This window comes from Herpailurus yagouaroundi, unplaced genomic scaffold (assembly GCF_014898765.1).
Source record: "Herpailurus yagouaroundi ecotype Mexico unplaced genomic scaffold, PumYag 189, whole genome shotgun sequence".
Taxonomy (NCBI): Eukaryota; Metazoa; Chordata; class Mammalia; order Carnivora; family Felidae; genus Herpailurus; species Herpailurus yagouaroundi.
Window position 1 is genome coordinate 16,720,881 of NW_024412420.1, and position 14,325 is coordinate 16,735,205.

The 14,325-nt window shown below is 52.9% G+C and overlaps 1 protein-coding gene and 1 long non-coding RNA gene across 2 annotated transcripts; one reads left to right on the top strand and one right to left on the bottom strand.

The window, feature by feature from the left end:
* The first annotated feature begins 106 nt into the window (after positions 1-106).
* RND2 (Rho family GTPase 2) lies at positions 107-5,920 on the top strand. Its single transcript, XM_040497671.1, has 5 exons — positions 107-241; positions 728-815; positions 1,627-1,736; positions 2,509-2,643; positions 2,890-5,920. Exons 1-5 carry the CDS (start codon positions 140-142, stop codon positions 3,142-3,144), a joined length of 690 nt encoding a protein of 229 aa, XP_040353605.1. The 5' UTR covers positions 107-139; the 3' UTR covers positions 3,145-5,920.
* A 359-nt stretch (positions 5,921-6,279) lies between these two features.
* On the bottom strand, positions 6,280-12,321 carry LOC121045058 (uncharacterized). The gene is made up of 2 exons (XR_005797577.1): positions 10,647-12,321; positions 6,280-6,405 (listed from the first exon to the last, which is right to left on the bottom strand). It is a non-coding gene; the product is annotated as an uncharacterized LOC121045058 (long non-coding RNA).
* Between the last annotated feature and the right edge of the window lie 2,004 nt (positions 12,322-14,325).

Consider the following 14,325-nt stretch of genomic DNA (forward strand, 5'->3'; position numbering starts at 1 on the left):
CGGCCCCGGGCGGGGGCTCGGCGCGGGCCCGCGAGATGCCGGTGTCGGCGGCCCGAGCGGCTGCAGCTGCAGCGGCGGGGGAGGCGGCAGCGGGGCCCCGGAGGGGGGCTGCGCAGGGGGCCGGCGCGTAGCCGGGACTATGGAGGGGCAGAGCGGCCGCTGCAAGATCGTGGTGGTGGGGGACGCGGAGTGCGGCAAGACGGCGCTGCTGCAGGTGTTCGCCAAGGACGCCTACCCCGGGGTGAGGGACCCGCGTCTAGGGAGGAGGGCGCTGAGGCCGCGGGGGTGGGTGACTAGGGCCCTAGGGACGGACGGAAATGGGTGCCAGGGTAACCAGGGTCGAGAGAGAGGGGCTCGGAGGACCGCGGACCAAGGGAGGCGCTGGGGACTCTGGAAGGACTGCAGAGGATTGGGGTGGGAGGAACTGGGGAGCAGGGAGAGATGAATGGGGCTTCGGAGAGCCAGAGGATCCAGGAGGGGACGCTAGGGGAATGTCGGGGGTCCTGGGGCATTGGAGAGAGGAAGAACTCGGGGCCGAAGGGACCGGGAGAGGGTCTGGGAGCCTAGCACACATTCCGCTGAGGCAGCCGCTCCCGGGATCTCCCCTTTGCCCAACACCAGACCAACTTGTGTCCAGGGGCCGGGCTGGACGGTGTGTGGGAGTGAGGAGGGCATTTGTCTGGGATGAAGACTGGAGGATCTCATCTTGACCCATCCCTGTCTGCAGAGTTATGTCCCCACCGTGTTTGAGAACTACACCGCGAGCTTTGAGATCGACAAGCGCCGCATTGAGCTCAACATGTGGGACACTTCAGGTAGCCAAGTCCCTGGGGTCACCCTGACTTCCAAGGCCCCTACCCTCACCCATCCCTTGGCTAGACCCTTAGGCTCCAGGTATGCCCAGCCCATCCATCCAATCTTAGAAGGAAGGAAAATCAATTTCCTACTTAAAGCAAGAGAAACTGAGGTAGAGTTTGCAGAGACACATAGAAACCTTGTCCTGAGGGAGGGAGAAAGCCCCGTATCTGATCTTCTCAGCTGGATTCTGCCTACCTGGGAAAGTTGTGAGGAATGGATTTATTTTGGAACATGTTCCTTAGGAGGAAGGGCTGGATTTAGGAAAGGCATTTAGGATTTCTTCGGGGAGTGAGGAGCTGCTTCTATAGACAGAAGTATAGAAATCTGAGCTGTCCCAAGCCTGCGCGAGAGCTCTGCCCCTGCCCCTGCCCCTCCCCCTCCTCCAAAAAAAGGAGGAGGTTTTTATTTTTACTCAGCTCCCCCGGGGAGGGCTGTAGAAGACGTCAGTCAAAGCTCAGAAAGCACATGCAAAATTTTGAGAATGTGGAGAGATTTCATGAGCTTCTCAAAGACTCAGAAAAGATTAAGAATGATTACTTTTAAAGAAACCCCTAGGGAAGTGGAGAGCTGTTCTCTGCCATCTAACCTCCCTCTGCCAACGCCCCTCCTTGAAGAAACCCAGACTCCTTGATGGGTTCCAATACCTGCTCTCTTCCATCCTCTGCCCCTAGCGTCCCCTGGTCAGGATTGGTAAGGTCTCCCATTCCCTTCCAGGCCTCCCACCCACACAGGACCCTGTCTGTCCCCTCCCTCCCTGTCTTCTCTCAGGTTCTTCTTACTATGATAACGTCCGGCCTCTGGCCTATCCTGATTCAGATGCTGTGCTCATCTGCTTCGACATTAGCCGACCAGAAACATTGGACAGTGTCCTCAAGAAGGTGGGAGCTTGGGGAAGCAGGATGGCTACACTGAGGGGGACCAGAAACCAAGGTTCTGACACAACATGGCCTGGAGGAGGGAGTGATGCCTGGGGCATGGTCATCAACTAGAGAGTGTGTGAAGCTCTCCTCTTTCCCCATCCTCCTCACCCATCCACTGCTCACCCCCCACCCTTTCTTCCTGGAAGTCAGTCCTCAGAGCTGGATCCAGCATCTAGGGGGAGATAGAGGAGAACAAGGAGAAGTACTCAAGGGATTCCTTATCCATCCTTCCCATCTCCTTGGGTGTGGGAGCCCCAGCTGGAGGGGATGGGAATGCTGCTCCGGGAGCTCAGAAGAGCCCTGTGGTCTCCTCTTGAGGCCTCTATTTCCAGGAGAAAAGCCCACGTTGAATGGACAGAAGTCAGCTAAAGCAGCCCTAGTTTCCAGGTGGAGGAAGGGCAGATTGGTCTGTTCCCAGGAACAAATTTGGGACAGGGGGCGGGGATGGGAAGGTTTCAGACTGCTAGACCCTTCATGGCCACTGAGGTAGAAGCAGGGCCCCTGACCCTAGAGCCCCTCCCCAGCCCTTTCCTCCCTCCCCTTCTCCTACACCGCATCCTACTTTCAGCCAAAGGCCACCATCCCTACCTCCTTGCTCACGCGGGGGGTGTCCAGATGGAGGGGTGCATGGTTTCTGCATGATGTGAGGAAGGGTGTTCTCCTGGCATGGAGCAGGTTTCACCGTGTGCCTCTACCTACCCTTCCATAACTGTTTTCTTCCCCCAAATAGTGGCAAGGGGAGACTCAGGAGTTTTGTCCCAATGCCAAGGTTGTGCTGGTTGGCTGTAAACTGGACATGCGCACGGACCTGGCCACACTGAGGGAGCTGTCCAAGCAGAGGCTTATCCCCGTTACACATGAACAGGTGGGACACTTGACCTCTGACCTAGTCCCAGCCTAGACCTCTCACCTCTGCCCCTCTCTATCTCTGATTTGAAAACACCCTGCTTGGCTCATCCCTTGTACTGGCTTCTGACCTATGACCTGATCCCTTGACCTCCCGCCCCCCCCCCCCCCGCCATGCCACCCCTCACTGCCCTCAGCCTCCCTTGCCCCTTGCTGAGCTGCAGGCTAAGCCCCATAACTTCCTCCATGCACTCCATCCTTCCAGGGCACCGTGTTGGCCAAGCAGGTAGGGGCTGTGTCCTATGTGGAGTGCTCTTCCCGGTCCTCTGAGCGCAGCGTCAGGGACGTCTTCCACGTGGCCACAGTGGCCTCCCTTGGCCGTGGCCATAGGCAGCTTCGTCGTACTGACTCACGCCGTGGACTGCAGAGATCCGCTCAGCTGGCAGGCCGGCCGGACCGGGGGACCGGGACCGAGAGCGAGATACACAAGGATAGAGCGAAGAGCTGCAATCTCATGTGAGGGGCTGGGGCGGGGCCGAGTGTAAGGAGCAGTGGCAAAGGGCTCAATTGTTCCCCTCTGCACCTGGTTCCTGACCTCCTGACTCTGGCAGGGACTTCAGGACAGGCCGAGTGAGGGATTCTCCTGGTCAGGAGAGCTGAAGGCAGAAGGGGCCACCATCCCCACATCCTCATCCCCCTCCTCTCCACAGGAAGCTGAGGAAGCAGGACAGGGAGCTGGGCTGGGAGCTGGGGGGCAGGGGTGGAGGAAGCTGGCATCAAGTAGTGACTTTGGTTTGAGTCTTAGTATATGAAGGGTGCCTTCCCTCCCCACCCCCAGTACCCATATCCTGGCCCTGGCTTCCTTCCCTAAGGAAAGTGTCCATTCTGTGACCTTCCCTTTTCCTCTCCTTTCCCTTCCACAGCTGTTCTCACTCATCCTAACCTCCAGGCAACATGCACTAAATTAAAAAGCAAGTTGAGTCCTTCCCCCTTCTACCCACAGTCCTAGCTCCCTCAATCCCTTCCTGCAACTGTCCCCAAATAAAGCCCATGTCCATGGAAAACAGCTGTGGCTTTAGTTTTGTTGCTTTCTAAAAACCCAATCTATCAATCTCTAGCAGCAGGAGGGAAAGTTAGACTTCAGGAAGAACTTTCTTATCTATGCCCATAGTTGGAGCAGAGGAAAAAGCCTTGGGTCAGATTAGCAGTGTCCTTTTAGGAGCCAGAGGTGGGGGAGTGAGAGGTCTTGGGAATATTCATCTCAGTTAATGAGCCAGACAATCCTAAGGCCATTAGGGGTTTTTAAGTGGACTGATGTGCAATTCATTCCTCAGCCCAGCTGGGGCCACCTGCTTGTGTGGGAGGGGTCCTGCTGAAGTGGTCCAGGCCCCTTGCACACCATCTCCATCCCCCAGCTTGGAATCTGCTGGTGTCCTGGGAGTTGTCGGGGTAGGGAGAGTATCAAAAGCCTCCACAGCACAGAAGCTGACCCTTCTGTGCAGTGAAATTACTCAAGGAGACAATGGTTTGATTCTGGGGTCCCTTGGAGGTGAGGGCAGGGGCTCTCACCTTCTTTCCATCCTGAGCTCCTTGATGATTTTGGAGGGAACATCAGCCGTGAGTTAGGGTCACTGCCCCCCGCCCGCCCCCCCCCCCCGAGGGGGAAAGCCAGTGGAGGGGCTGGCCAGAGCTCTTGTTGTCAAGAAAGACAGTACTGGTCTGTTTTCTTGGGAGTCTGGTTTCACATTGTCCTGTATTCCCTCCCTGGCTCTGGTCCCACTGGCCTCTTTTCGGTGACATTCTCCCCCAGGAACCATCCCTGGCCATCCCCTCCCCCCCAGCCCCAGCCAGTCCTTCCAGACACACTCTGGGAGGGCACACAAACCTTATCCTCCCATCTGCTGGGTTCCCCCCTAATTCACAGCCCATCCTTCCCTCGTTCATTCAGTAAGTATGTACTGAATACCAACTGTGTGCCAGACACTGGCTTGGATTCTGAAAGGACCAGTTTCTGTGCTCTGGAGGCCAGCCCAATGAGAGGTATCCCAGGTGTGACAGTACCTTGTCTGCGGGAGCTCCGTACAGCTTCAGGAGCCAGTCCTCTGAGCCAGGTCCTGAGGGTTGAAGAGCAGTTTGCCAGGCAGGGAAGGGGTAGGAAAGGCACTCTGGGCGGAGAGGGTACAGCATGTGCAGACACATGGAGATGAGAAGGAATGTGGCACGGTTGGGGCTGCCATGGCGAGGAGGGCAGAAGACAAGGCTGGGAAGGTAGATCAAGGCCACTTCAGGGCCCACAAAGGAGCCAGAACTTCATTCTGGGGATGTGAGGAGGCACCAGGGATTTCAAGCAGAGAATGAAGTGACCAGATTTGGTTTTGGAATGGATGCGTATCTGGATGAGGTGATGGGGGCTGGGGGATTTGGCTCTGAGATGTGTCATTTAAAACAGATTCTCCTTCCCTATGCCAGGGCCCAGTCTTGAGAGGAAAGGAAATCCCACCTACTGCTGGCTCATCAGACACCCCTTTCCCTCCCTGTCCTACAGGACCCTGTCCCAGTCCATCTCAGCTAATCTCAAAGATTCTGGGACAGCTTCATGGGTACTGGGCACCCGAACTGAGGTTAGGGGCTGACTCCAGGACCCTCCTCCAGCACCCTGAGGCGTGGATTGGGGCTGCTGGAGAGGGCTGGGGCCCAGCTAGGTGGCTCTCAGTCTGGTCCCAGAGGACTGACCCCTCCCCCACAGGGACCTGCCACACCATCAACTTGGGATTTTGGCCATGGCTTCTTTTCTCCTTTTCAGTTTGATACAAAGCAGACTCAAGCCTATAGCCACCAATGCGCAGAGTGTTTGGGCCTCTCTCTTCTCCCAACTGCCCTCTCCTGCCATGCTCAGGGAATGCAAATGCATTTCAATATCCGCCTAAAGCAAACATAATTAGGAAAATAAATCATTGGGGGGAACCCCCAAAGTTTAATACACTTCCAATACCGCCGGGAACAGATTGTGGTCTCCTCTGCAGGTCTGAGTTGCCAGACGTTTTATTTCCTGGGAGGAGGCTGTACCACTGGGCTGAGGAGCCCAATGGGTGGGAGAAGGGAATGGGGCTGTTTCTAGATCCTCAAAGGCCCCTGAAAGCTGGAGGGAGGGAACTTTACCCCCACCCCCACCCCAGATGCAGGAGTCAGACCCAGCTTCCTCCTCTGCAGCTGTTTCCCCCACAAATTAGACACCCGTTTGGGAAACAATGTAGCCTCGTTAATCATTTAATGAAATAAACAACTAATCACGCTGAGATGCTGCCAGTGTTTCTTAACCTCGAAATCAGCCTGCTCTGGAGGGAGGAGGGAGGAGGGAGAAGGAAGGGGTGGGGGGTAGGGGCAGGGACTGGGTCTAACCCCTGAAATGCTTCAGCTGACTGAGGGTCTTCCCTCTGGGACTCCAGCCTTCCCAGAAGGGACAGTCCCGGAAAGAGCTTGAGATTTGGAGGCAGAGGGCCTGGGTCTCAGCTCTGCCACCTCTTCCCTGGGGAGCCTTTGGTGAGGTTCTGCACCTGTCTGACCTCAGTTTGCACACCTGGAAAAGAGCCGATCACCGCATCTGTCTCGTGTTGAGGAAGATTCAGAGAGGAGAACGGATGCAGAAAAGCTGTTCGACCCTTTATAAGTGAACCTTTATTCCTTACAGCTTAGACATCCAGGCCTGACTGCTTCTGATCCGGGCCCAAGGGAATCAGGAAAGGCCTCTTGAAGGGGGTTTCTTATGCTCTGGATTCAAAGGCTGGAGGAAGGCCAAAAGACAGGAAGGGGGAGGTCTCGGTAGATGCTCCCACATCTACCCTGAGGGCAAGAGAGAGCTTTAACGACTCCAAAGGCTGAAGTCCTTTGGCCCCCATTTTTCTGAACTCCCCCATAAACTGAAGTCTCTGGGTGAGAACCCCACGTTGCCATGGTGACCTCACCCCAGATACACTCAGACTGAGTGTACATTGCAGGCTGAGGGAGGTTGGGGGAAAAGGGTCATGTCCCTGAGGTTCCCAGGGGACACCAGGACCCTGGCTGGCAATCCTGGTACAGCTGTCTCCACCTACTCCACACTTGGCTCCCCAAGAAAGGGGTTCAGCTCTTCTGCACTATTCCCCACTTCCCCCTCTGCCAACAAAAGAGTTCCTTCTACACAGTGCAGCCCTTCTCCCCGCTTCCCCCCCTCCAGCTGAGTTCCCAGGTCTGCCTCCATCTCTAGTAAATCCCCCACTCCCTCTCCTCGTGGGTGGGGGTGAGGGTCAGAGGGAGGAGAGGCTCCAGGTCCAGGCGGTTGTGGTGATTCCCAAGCAGCTACCCACCCCAGCAGCCGAAGAAACAAGGGGCACGTACATAAGTGCTCCTCCCCCCAAGAAAATGCTTCTGCTGTTGACTCCTAAATAACAGATGTCTGTCTGCATATTAATGAGATTGGACGAATAATTGGTGAGTTTTTCATTCAGTGTCAGAATGAACCCGGAGGCCTTATGTTCATGCACACAGACACCCACTCACCCCCCGACTCTCCCCTTCCCCCAGAGCACAATGAGACAGACGCAGATGCTGGCAAGTTTGACCCACAAAGGGGAGGGACAAACAGGGAACTGGGAGGGGGTGTCAGCAGGAGGGAGACCTCCAGGGTCTGGCTAGGTTTGTGGGTTTTCTCCCTCTTGATCTGCTGCCTCCCCAGACCCCCAAGGGCCTAAGCTTGCATTTGTGAGACTTCACCACCATGCAGAAGGGGCGCAGAGGAAGGTGGGAGCCAGAAGGTAGAGATGGGTGTGGGGAAAGGCAGGTGCAGCCTAGGGGGAGCAAAAAAGCAGTGGCCTCTTTCAGAGAGGTTGTGCCTCCCATGAGCCCAGAATCAGTGGGCCCTGTACCCCACTTTAGCCCCTATGCCACAGTGTGGGGTGGAAGAACCGGGATATGGGAGTTAGACAGCTACCATCTGCCAGCTGGGTGTTCCCAACCTCTCTGAGCCTCTCTTACTCTGTCTCTAAGAATATCTACCTTGCAAGATTGAACAGATGAAATAAGATAAACTATGTCAAGTGTCTGTCATAGTGCCTGGCTTACAATAGGCCCAACACAGGGCACCCGGGTGGCTCAGTAGGTTGAATGTCTGATTCTTGATTTCAGCTCAGGTCATGATCCCAGGTTGTGGGATTGGGTCCCGTGTCAGGCTCCGTGCTGAGTGTAGAGCCTGCTTGAGATTCTCTCTCTCACTGCCTCTGCCCCTCTCCCCCACTCGTGCTCTCTCTTAAAAAAAACAAACAAAAAAAAGGCCCAACACATATCAGTTCTCCCCCCACCTATCTCCCAAACACAGACACACCAAGGCAGTTTCAAAATTGCTGCCTCTACTGCCAGACCCACCCTTGTTAGGGCAGGGGTTAATTAGAAGTTTCGTCATTATCCTGGCTGCCTGGAAATCGGAAGGAAAAGATAGGGGGAAGGAACGAGATGAAATAGACACAGGAGAGAAACTGAGGGAAACCAAGGCCTGGAACAGGAGGAAAGAGACTGCAGCAACACAGAACCACAGGCCAGGAATGGAGAAGGTATTGCAGACAGGTGGAGTGAACCCTGAAATGAGAGGCTGGAATTTAGATCGTACATTTCAAACCCCCCAGTTCTGCCTGGAACTCGACCTCAGAAGTCTCATCCCCTCTTACTGCTTCAGTTTCCTCATCTGTAAGATGAGGGAGTTGCCTTGTTTTCTAAGGTCCCTGCTCAATGTGTAAGAACATGAGATTCCCAGAGGCCTGAGGGAGCAGGGGAGGGGAGGCGGCTACCTCCACACCTACCCCCTCTCTATGGCCCATCAGTCACTCCTGCTCTGTCTCCTCTCTCCCTGGGTAAATGGATCTGCTGCACCAGCAAACAACTGTCCATTGTGTTCTAATGAGGGACGAGCAGGGAAAAGCAATCACTTATGATGCAAATGAGCGGCGGCTGCAGCCTCCTGGCTTTCACTGAGCGCCTCTCTTCTGCCCAGACCCCTGCGCTGCCCCAGTTGGACCTTTCTCCCCAGCCCCAGTTTCCATCTGGTCCTGGAGAAGGAGGGGGAGGCCCAGACTGGCCTTCCCATTGTGCTCACCGCCACTCCCTGCAAGGAGCTTCAACCCTCACAGCGGCCAGGCTTCTCTCCCCACCCCAAAGAGCATCTAGCACGGCTCAGTTTGTGTTAACTGGGGTGAGATTCATAGGACATACAATGAACCATTTGAAGGTGTACAGTTCCATGGTATTTAGTGCACTCACAAGGGTGCACAGCCACTGCCTCTCAGGGCTTGGGGGTCACGCCCCTCTGCCTGGCGCTGCGCCCCTAGCCTCCAGCGACACAGGAAAGCTGTTGAGAAGTCAGCAGAGTCTAGGAGGAATAGAGGCTGGTGCTGGGCTAAAGGCTGGGAAAAGCCCAGAGCCGGCCTGGGAGTGAAGGGGACAAGCCCTGGGCTTTAGGATGGAGCCAGCAGAGAAGATCGAGATTTTGGTGGTGATAGGTAAGATCATCACCGCTTTCCCCACCACAGCCCTGCAGCCTTATCTTTAGGAAATGGTCTCTTGAAAATTTTTTTTTCTTCTTCTTAATTCCTCCAGCATCTGGTTAGGAACCGGAGGAGGTCCAGCACAGATCCTGGTTTCCATGGCTTTCATAGCCCCCGTGGGCTTGGGAATGATCCCACAGCAGGTTTCTTACCTCGGCAGCTACACAGGGGCCCTGAGACAGCCCCCAGGGACTCTCTGCCACTAAGAGAGGCCGCCCCTCCACAGGCTCCAGGGACAGGCTTCACCAAGGAAAGATTTTCTACTTATCTGGCATTTGGTTTATCGCACAGACCTATAGCCTAACAGCTGGGAAGATTCCCATAAGTTGTAGTTTGAGTTTCCCTTGCTAATATGCACTATATTTTAGCTTTATGTCGTTTTCAAGAGAAGATGGCAAACATCTGCCTACCTGTGTGTCTGTGTTACCTTCAGCTTCACTCTCCCCCTACCCCCCACCCGCTGCTTCCCTAATCTAGGACATGTGGTAATGTTTTTAAAAAAACAAAACAAAACTCTTCTGGAATCAACCAGTGCCAACTGCTGCAGCATTGCAGAGAAAAAAAACCTTTACAGGGTCACAAACTTTCTTTCATCTTCTCTGGCCCTTGTCCCCACTCAACAGAAGTCCACACTTCCTTTCTCCCAGACAAACACAGCCCAGACAACATAATGAGGGCATTTTCGTCTGTGTTCTAATGAATAGGGAGTCCCAGGCTAGTAAGTTTCAGCTCTGCCACCAACTCACTGGGTGACCTTTGACAAGGACCTCAGTTTTATCACCTATAAAGTGGGAATAACAATTTTTGTCCTAGCCATCTCCCAGGGAACTAGTGAGGAGGAAGAAATACTAGTTGTGCCAGTGCTTTGAAGTTGCAAAGAGATTATCATGAACATCATAATTACTTCTCCGGGGATGGCGGCAGCAGTTTGTGTCTGGAGCATCCAGCCTGGAGGAGGCTTTGCTGGAGGACACATGGAGAGGGGAAACTGATGTCCTCCGTCTGTGTGGGTGTTGGCTTGATTAATCACAAAGGAGTAGGCTTCATGGCAGGCAAAAGAGAATCAAGGAGGGAATCCATAGGTGTGGGCTGAGACGAGGAAGTAATTCTCGGACACTTAGATCTCTTACAGCTTTTGGAGTAAATTGGGGTGCTGGCAAAGTGGGTGGGAAGGACTGAAGGAATTCGCACTCCCAGTGGCAGAATGTGACTAGTTTTCCAGGGACTCAAGTGGGGGGGGGGGAGTGGGGGACCAGCAGTTGGATAAGACCTTCACTCGATGGATCCCTTCATTCATCCGCTAATTCGTTCATTCAGCATATACTTTTTGGGTGCCTAACAAGTATCTGCCACATACTGGGGGCTGGGTTCCAAATAAAGATAAAGTGATACTAGTCTTCTAAGGACCTTCTAGTCAAATGGACAAAATAGAATATACACACAAATAACTTACTGATGGAAGAAAGTGTCATAAATAAAACAAACTTCTGAGGTATTCTGTAGGAGGAGAGATTCTGGGCTGGAAGGCTGGTGAAGGTTCTGTGGAAAAGCTGGGATGGACAGGATTGGGCCTGTGGAGATGGAAGAACAGAACTCACCGAGGTCAAGTTACAATGTGGGTGGAACCTGTGGGTCCCCATGTTTGGTGGCCAGGGTGCCTGAGAGGGAGCAGCAGGTGAGGTTCTGGAGAGGTTGGGTTTCAGCTTGGGGTGGATGGTGTAGGAAGACCACATGGGTCAGGGAAATGTATCCTCAGAAGACTTTCCCAACTCCTCTTTGTGGATCGTGTGCTCCTTTCCCCTAGTCTTAGTTCTGCCGGCTGGGGGGGTTCTTATCCAGGCCTTCTGCAATCTCCTGGCTTCTTTTTCACCAGGTCAAATCCTACCCAAGCTCCAGGGGTCAGCTTGAGATGCTTCAAGCGGAGGTCCTGCCACACAGCCCCCAGGGGGCTTCTGAACCAGAAGGCCAATTCTGCAAGGGTTTTCTGTGGCTTTCTTGCCTTACCCATTGAATAGTAAGCAATATGAAGGCCAGAAATGGATCTCTTCTCCCCTCCCTTCCACAACCACACATATAGAAGCTATCACAGAACTGGGTTCATAGTCTCCCCTCAATCATTAACCTTATTGTCACTCACCAACTCCTAAGGCTGGTTCCCTGCACAGTTTAGCCTCACACAAATCTATGTCTGCATCAAGGCTTTGCCACCTCCTTTTGTTGTGTGACCCTGGGGCAAGTTGCTTGACCTCTCAAAGTGTCATTTTCCTCATTCGTATGTTGGAAATAGCGCATGGCACTTCGTAGGAATGTGGCAAATGATAGTCATTAATGATTATTATTGCCGTTGCCCCCGAGACCTGGCAAGATCAGATGGTCCCCAGAAGCCAGGGCTGGGTTTCCATTTTTCTTCCCTTTCAATTTAATCATCTTCTCCCATCTGCCTCCTTCTGCTTTGTCCTCTTTGGGTCTTTCCTATCCCCCTTGACGGGTCTTGCCTGCTTTCTCCCTCCAGGCCAGCTGTCTCTTCTCCCCTCCGAGAGCGAGAGCACACTGGTGGCTGGCTCTCACTAGGTAAGGGTTGTCTGTTCACCTTGCTCTCCATCAGTCAATAAAGATAAATTACAAAATCATTTGTTTTATTTGTTCTTGTTACCTTGAGGGCTGTCTGAAATTGCCTTTCTTTAGAAAGCCCCATTTGCATATCTCCACACTGGAGTCAAAGGCTGCAGCTGTGGTTTCACTGCAATTTAAATATTAATAAAATCTCTAGCTGGTTTTTTTAAAGCAGTCTGGCCCTTCTGCTCCTAGGCTGCTAATATAATTTAATCTTTGTCCTTTGCTTTGTATTTATTTAAAGGGCCATTTTGGAGTCAACTGAAGCCAGCTGCTGCAACCTTGTAGTTAAGAACCACTAACTAGCCCATAAACCTTCATTTTCCTTAAGAGGTACGAGAGCTACCTCTCCCGGAGACAAAATAGACCTCAGGTGACATTTTATACCAATCGGCAGCCCCTTACACTAAGCCGGTGTTTCTCAAACATGAGCTTCCTTCGGATCGGATTGGCTGGGCCCCACTCCCCAGTTTCTGATTCAGTATGTTGGGAATAAGGCCCTGGAATCTGCGTAGCTAACAAATTCCTAGTTGTGGTGTTACTCCCCACCCTCCTTCCCCATCAGGGGATCATGGTTTGAGAATCCCTGCACTGAGCTGCTGGTGAAACTGCCTTATCATTCTGGGTCCCTGAAACAAGATCTCCAAAGTTCATCTGTGCCAGTCCTCGTAACTTGTGGGGAGACTTTCCAGTTGTCCGTTCCTTCCAGACCCTCCAACCATTGCTTAGGTTTTCCTGATCATTCGGACTCATTTCAGGATCAGCACCCCCCTGCATCTCCCCAGGGCTGCTCTCTACAGGAGCTGGCTGTCTCCAGTTCTCCTTAATTTTCTATTTGCCCAGATTCATTTCTCTAATTTTTCCCTTGTTATGGGCAGATTTACAGGCTGTGTGAGGAAGCCAAACCAAGCATCACTGAAGTACGGTGGTAACAGGGCCTCTGGCTCTGCCATTCCACGGACTTTGACAAGCAAGCTCCCTCTGTCTCTGGCTAGCAAGCCCTCCTCTTGGGTTTCTGTGGGTAGATCTGTAGCTCCCCTCACGCTGCCCTTCTTCCTGTGCCGCCTGCCTCTGGGGCCCTGCTTATCTGCTCTTCGCAGCCTTCACAGGAGACATTCTGGGCAGCTTGGCTCCTTCCGCTCCTACCATCCCAACACTGATTCCTTTCTTTTTCTTCTGCATGTTTTTGAGTCGATACTTTGTTGATGATTCGGGTTGCATTTTTTTTGGGGGGGGGGATAAACTATGGAGCTCTTCTTTAGGTCCCCTCCCTGCACCTGCATGATAATCCCTCCTCTTCTCCTGCCTTTCCAGCTCCTTTGCAGAAGTTCATTTCTGAGATGAGATAACAGCAACACAGGAACTAGTTCCCCAAATGCTTCTGTGCCCAGAGAGGGTTAAATTGTGGGATGGAGAAGGGAGAGGCCATCTTAAAGCCAGAGGTCAAAGGAGCAAGTGGATTTGCTCCATCATCAGATAAGTTTTTTTTTTTTTTAACTTTAATGTTTATTCATTTTTGAGAGAGAAAGACAGAGTGCGAGTGGGGAAGGGGCAGAGAGAGAGGGAGACACAGAATCCAAAGCAGGCTCCAAGCTCTGACCTGTCAGCACAGAGCCTGATGTGAGGCTCGAACTCGTGAACCATGAGATCATGAGCCTAAGCGGGACGCTTAACTAAGCCACCCAGGTGGCCACACAGATAAGACTCTTAAACCCAGCTAGGCATCATGAGGCCAGGGCCAGAAGCTGACTTCTGGAAAAGGTTATGCAGAGCTGAAAAACCAGATGGGTGTGTGTGTGGATATGTTAGGAGACCTCGAGAGATCATTACAGAAAACTTTGAATGTGTCTCAGTCACCCCTGCTTTTTCCCAAGATTCCTGGGAAGGCATACTATATTACATGGATGCGGCTTTTCTACCAACCTGTCAGTGACTGGACACCCCCAGGGTGTCACTGGAAATGAGACATCCCTGACTGAAGACTGGGCCAGTAGCACTTGCTTCCCACCTGCCCATAGGTTACCTAGACCCAGGGACTCCCTGGTGGGCTGCCATGAGCCCTGGAGAGGTGGTGCCATACGTGAGGCTGGACTGGAAGTTTTTTTGTTTTTGTTTTTTTGGGCTTTTTTTTTATTTGATTTGATTTGATTTTGATTTTTTATTTAAAAAAAAATTTTTTTTTTCAACGTTTATTTATTTTTGGGACAGAGAGAGACAGAGCATGAACGGGCGAGGGGCAGAGAGAGAGGGAGACACAGAATCGGAAACAGGCTCCAGGCTCTGAGCCATCAGCCCAGAGCCCGACGTGGGGCTCGAACTCACGGATCGCGAGATCGTGACCTGGCTGAAGTCGGACGCTTAACCGACTGCGCCACCCAGGCGCCCCTTCTTTCTTTCTTTCTTTTTTTTTTTTTTATTTTTTTTTTCAACGTTTATTTATTTTTGGGACAGAGAGAGACAGAGCATGAACGAGGGAGGGGCAGAGAGAGAGGGAGACACAGAATCGGAAACAGGCTCCA

What these genes read in the sequence shown, in the direction of transcription:
- RND2 (XM_040497671.1), top strand. Translation starts at nt 140, where the DNA reads ATGGAGGGGCAGAGCGGCCGCTGCAAGATCGTGGTGGTGGGGGACGCG. An exon ending in CCAAGGACGCCTACCCCGGG is followed by an intron (nt 242 to 727) that starts GTGAGGGACCCG and finishes CCCTGTCTGCAG; the next exon opens with AGTTATGTCCCCACCGTGTT. An exon ending in CAACATGTGGGACACTTCAG is followed by an intron (nt 816 to 1,626) that starts GTAGCCAAGTCC and finishes GTCTTCTCTCAG; the next exon opens with GTTCTTCTTACTATGATAAC.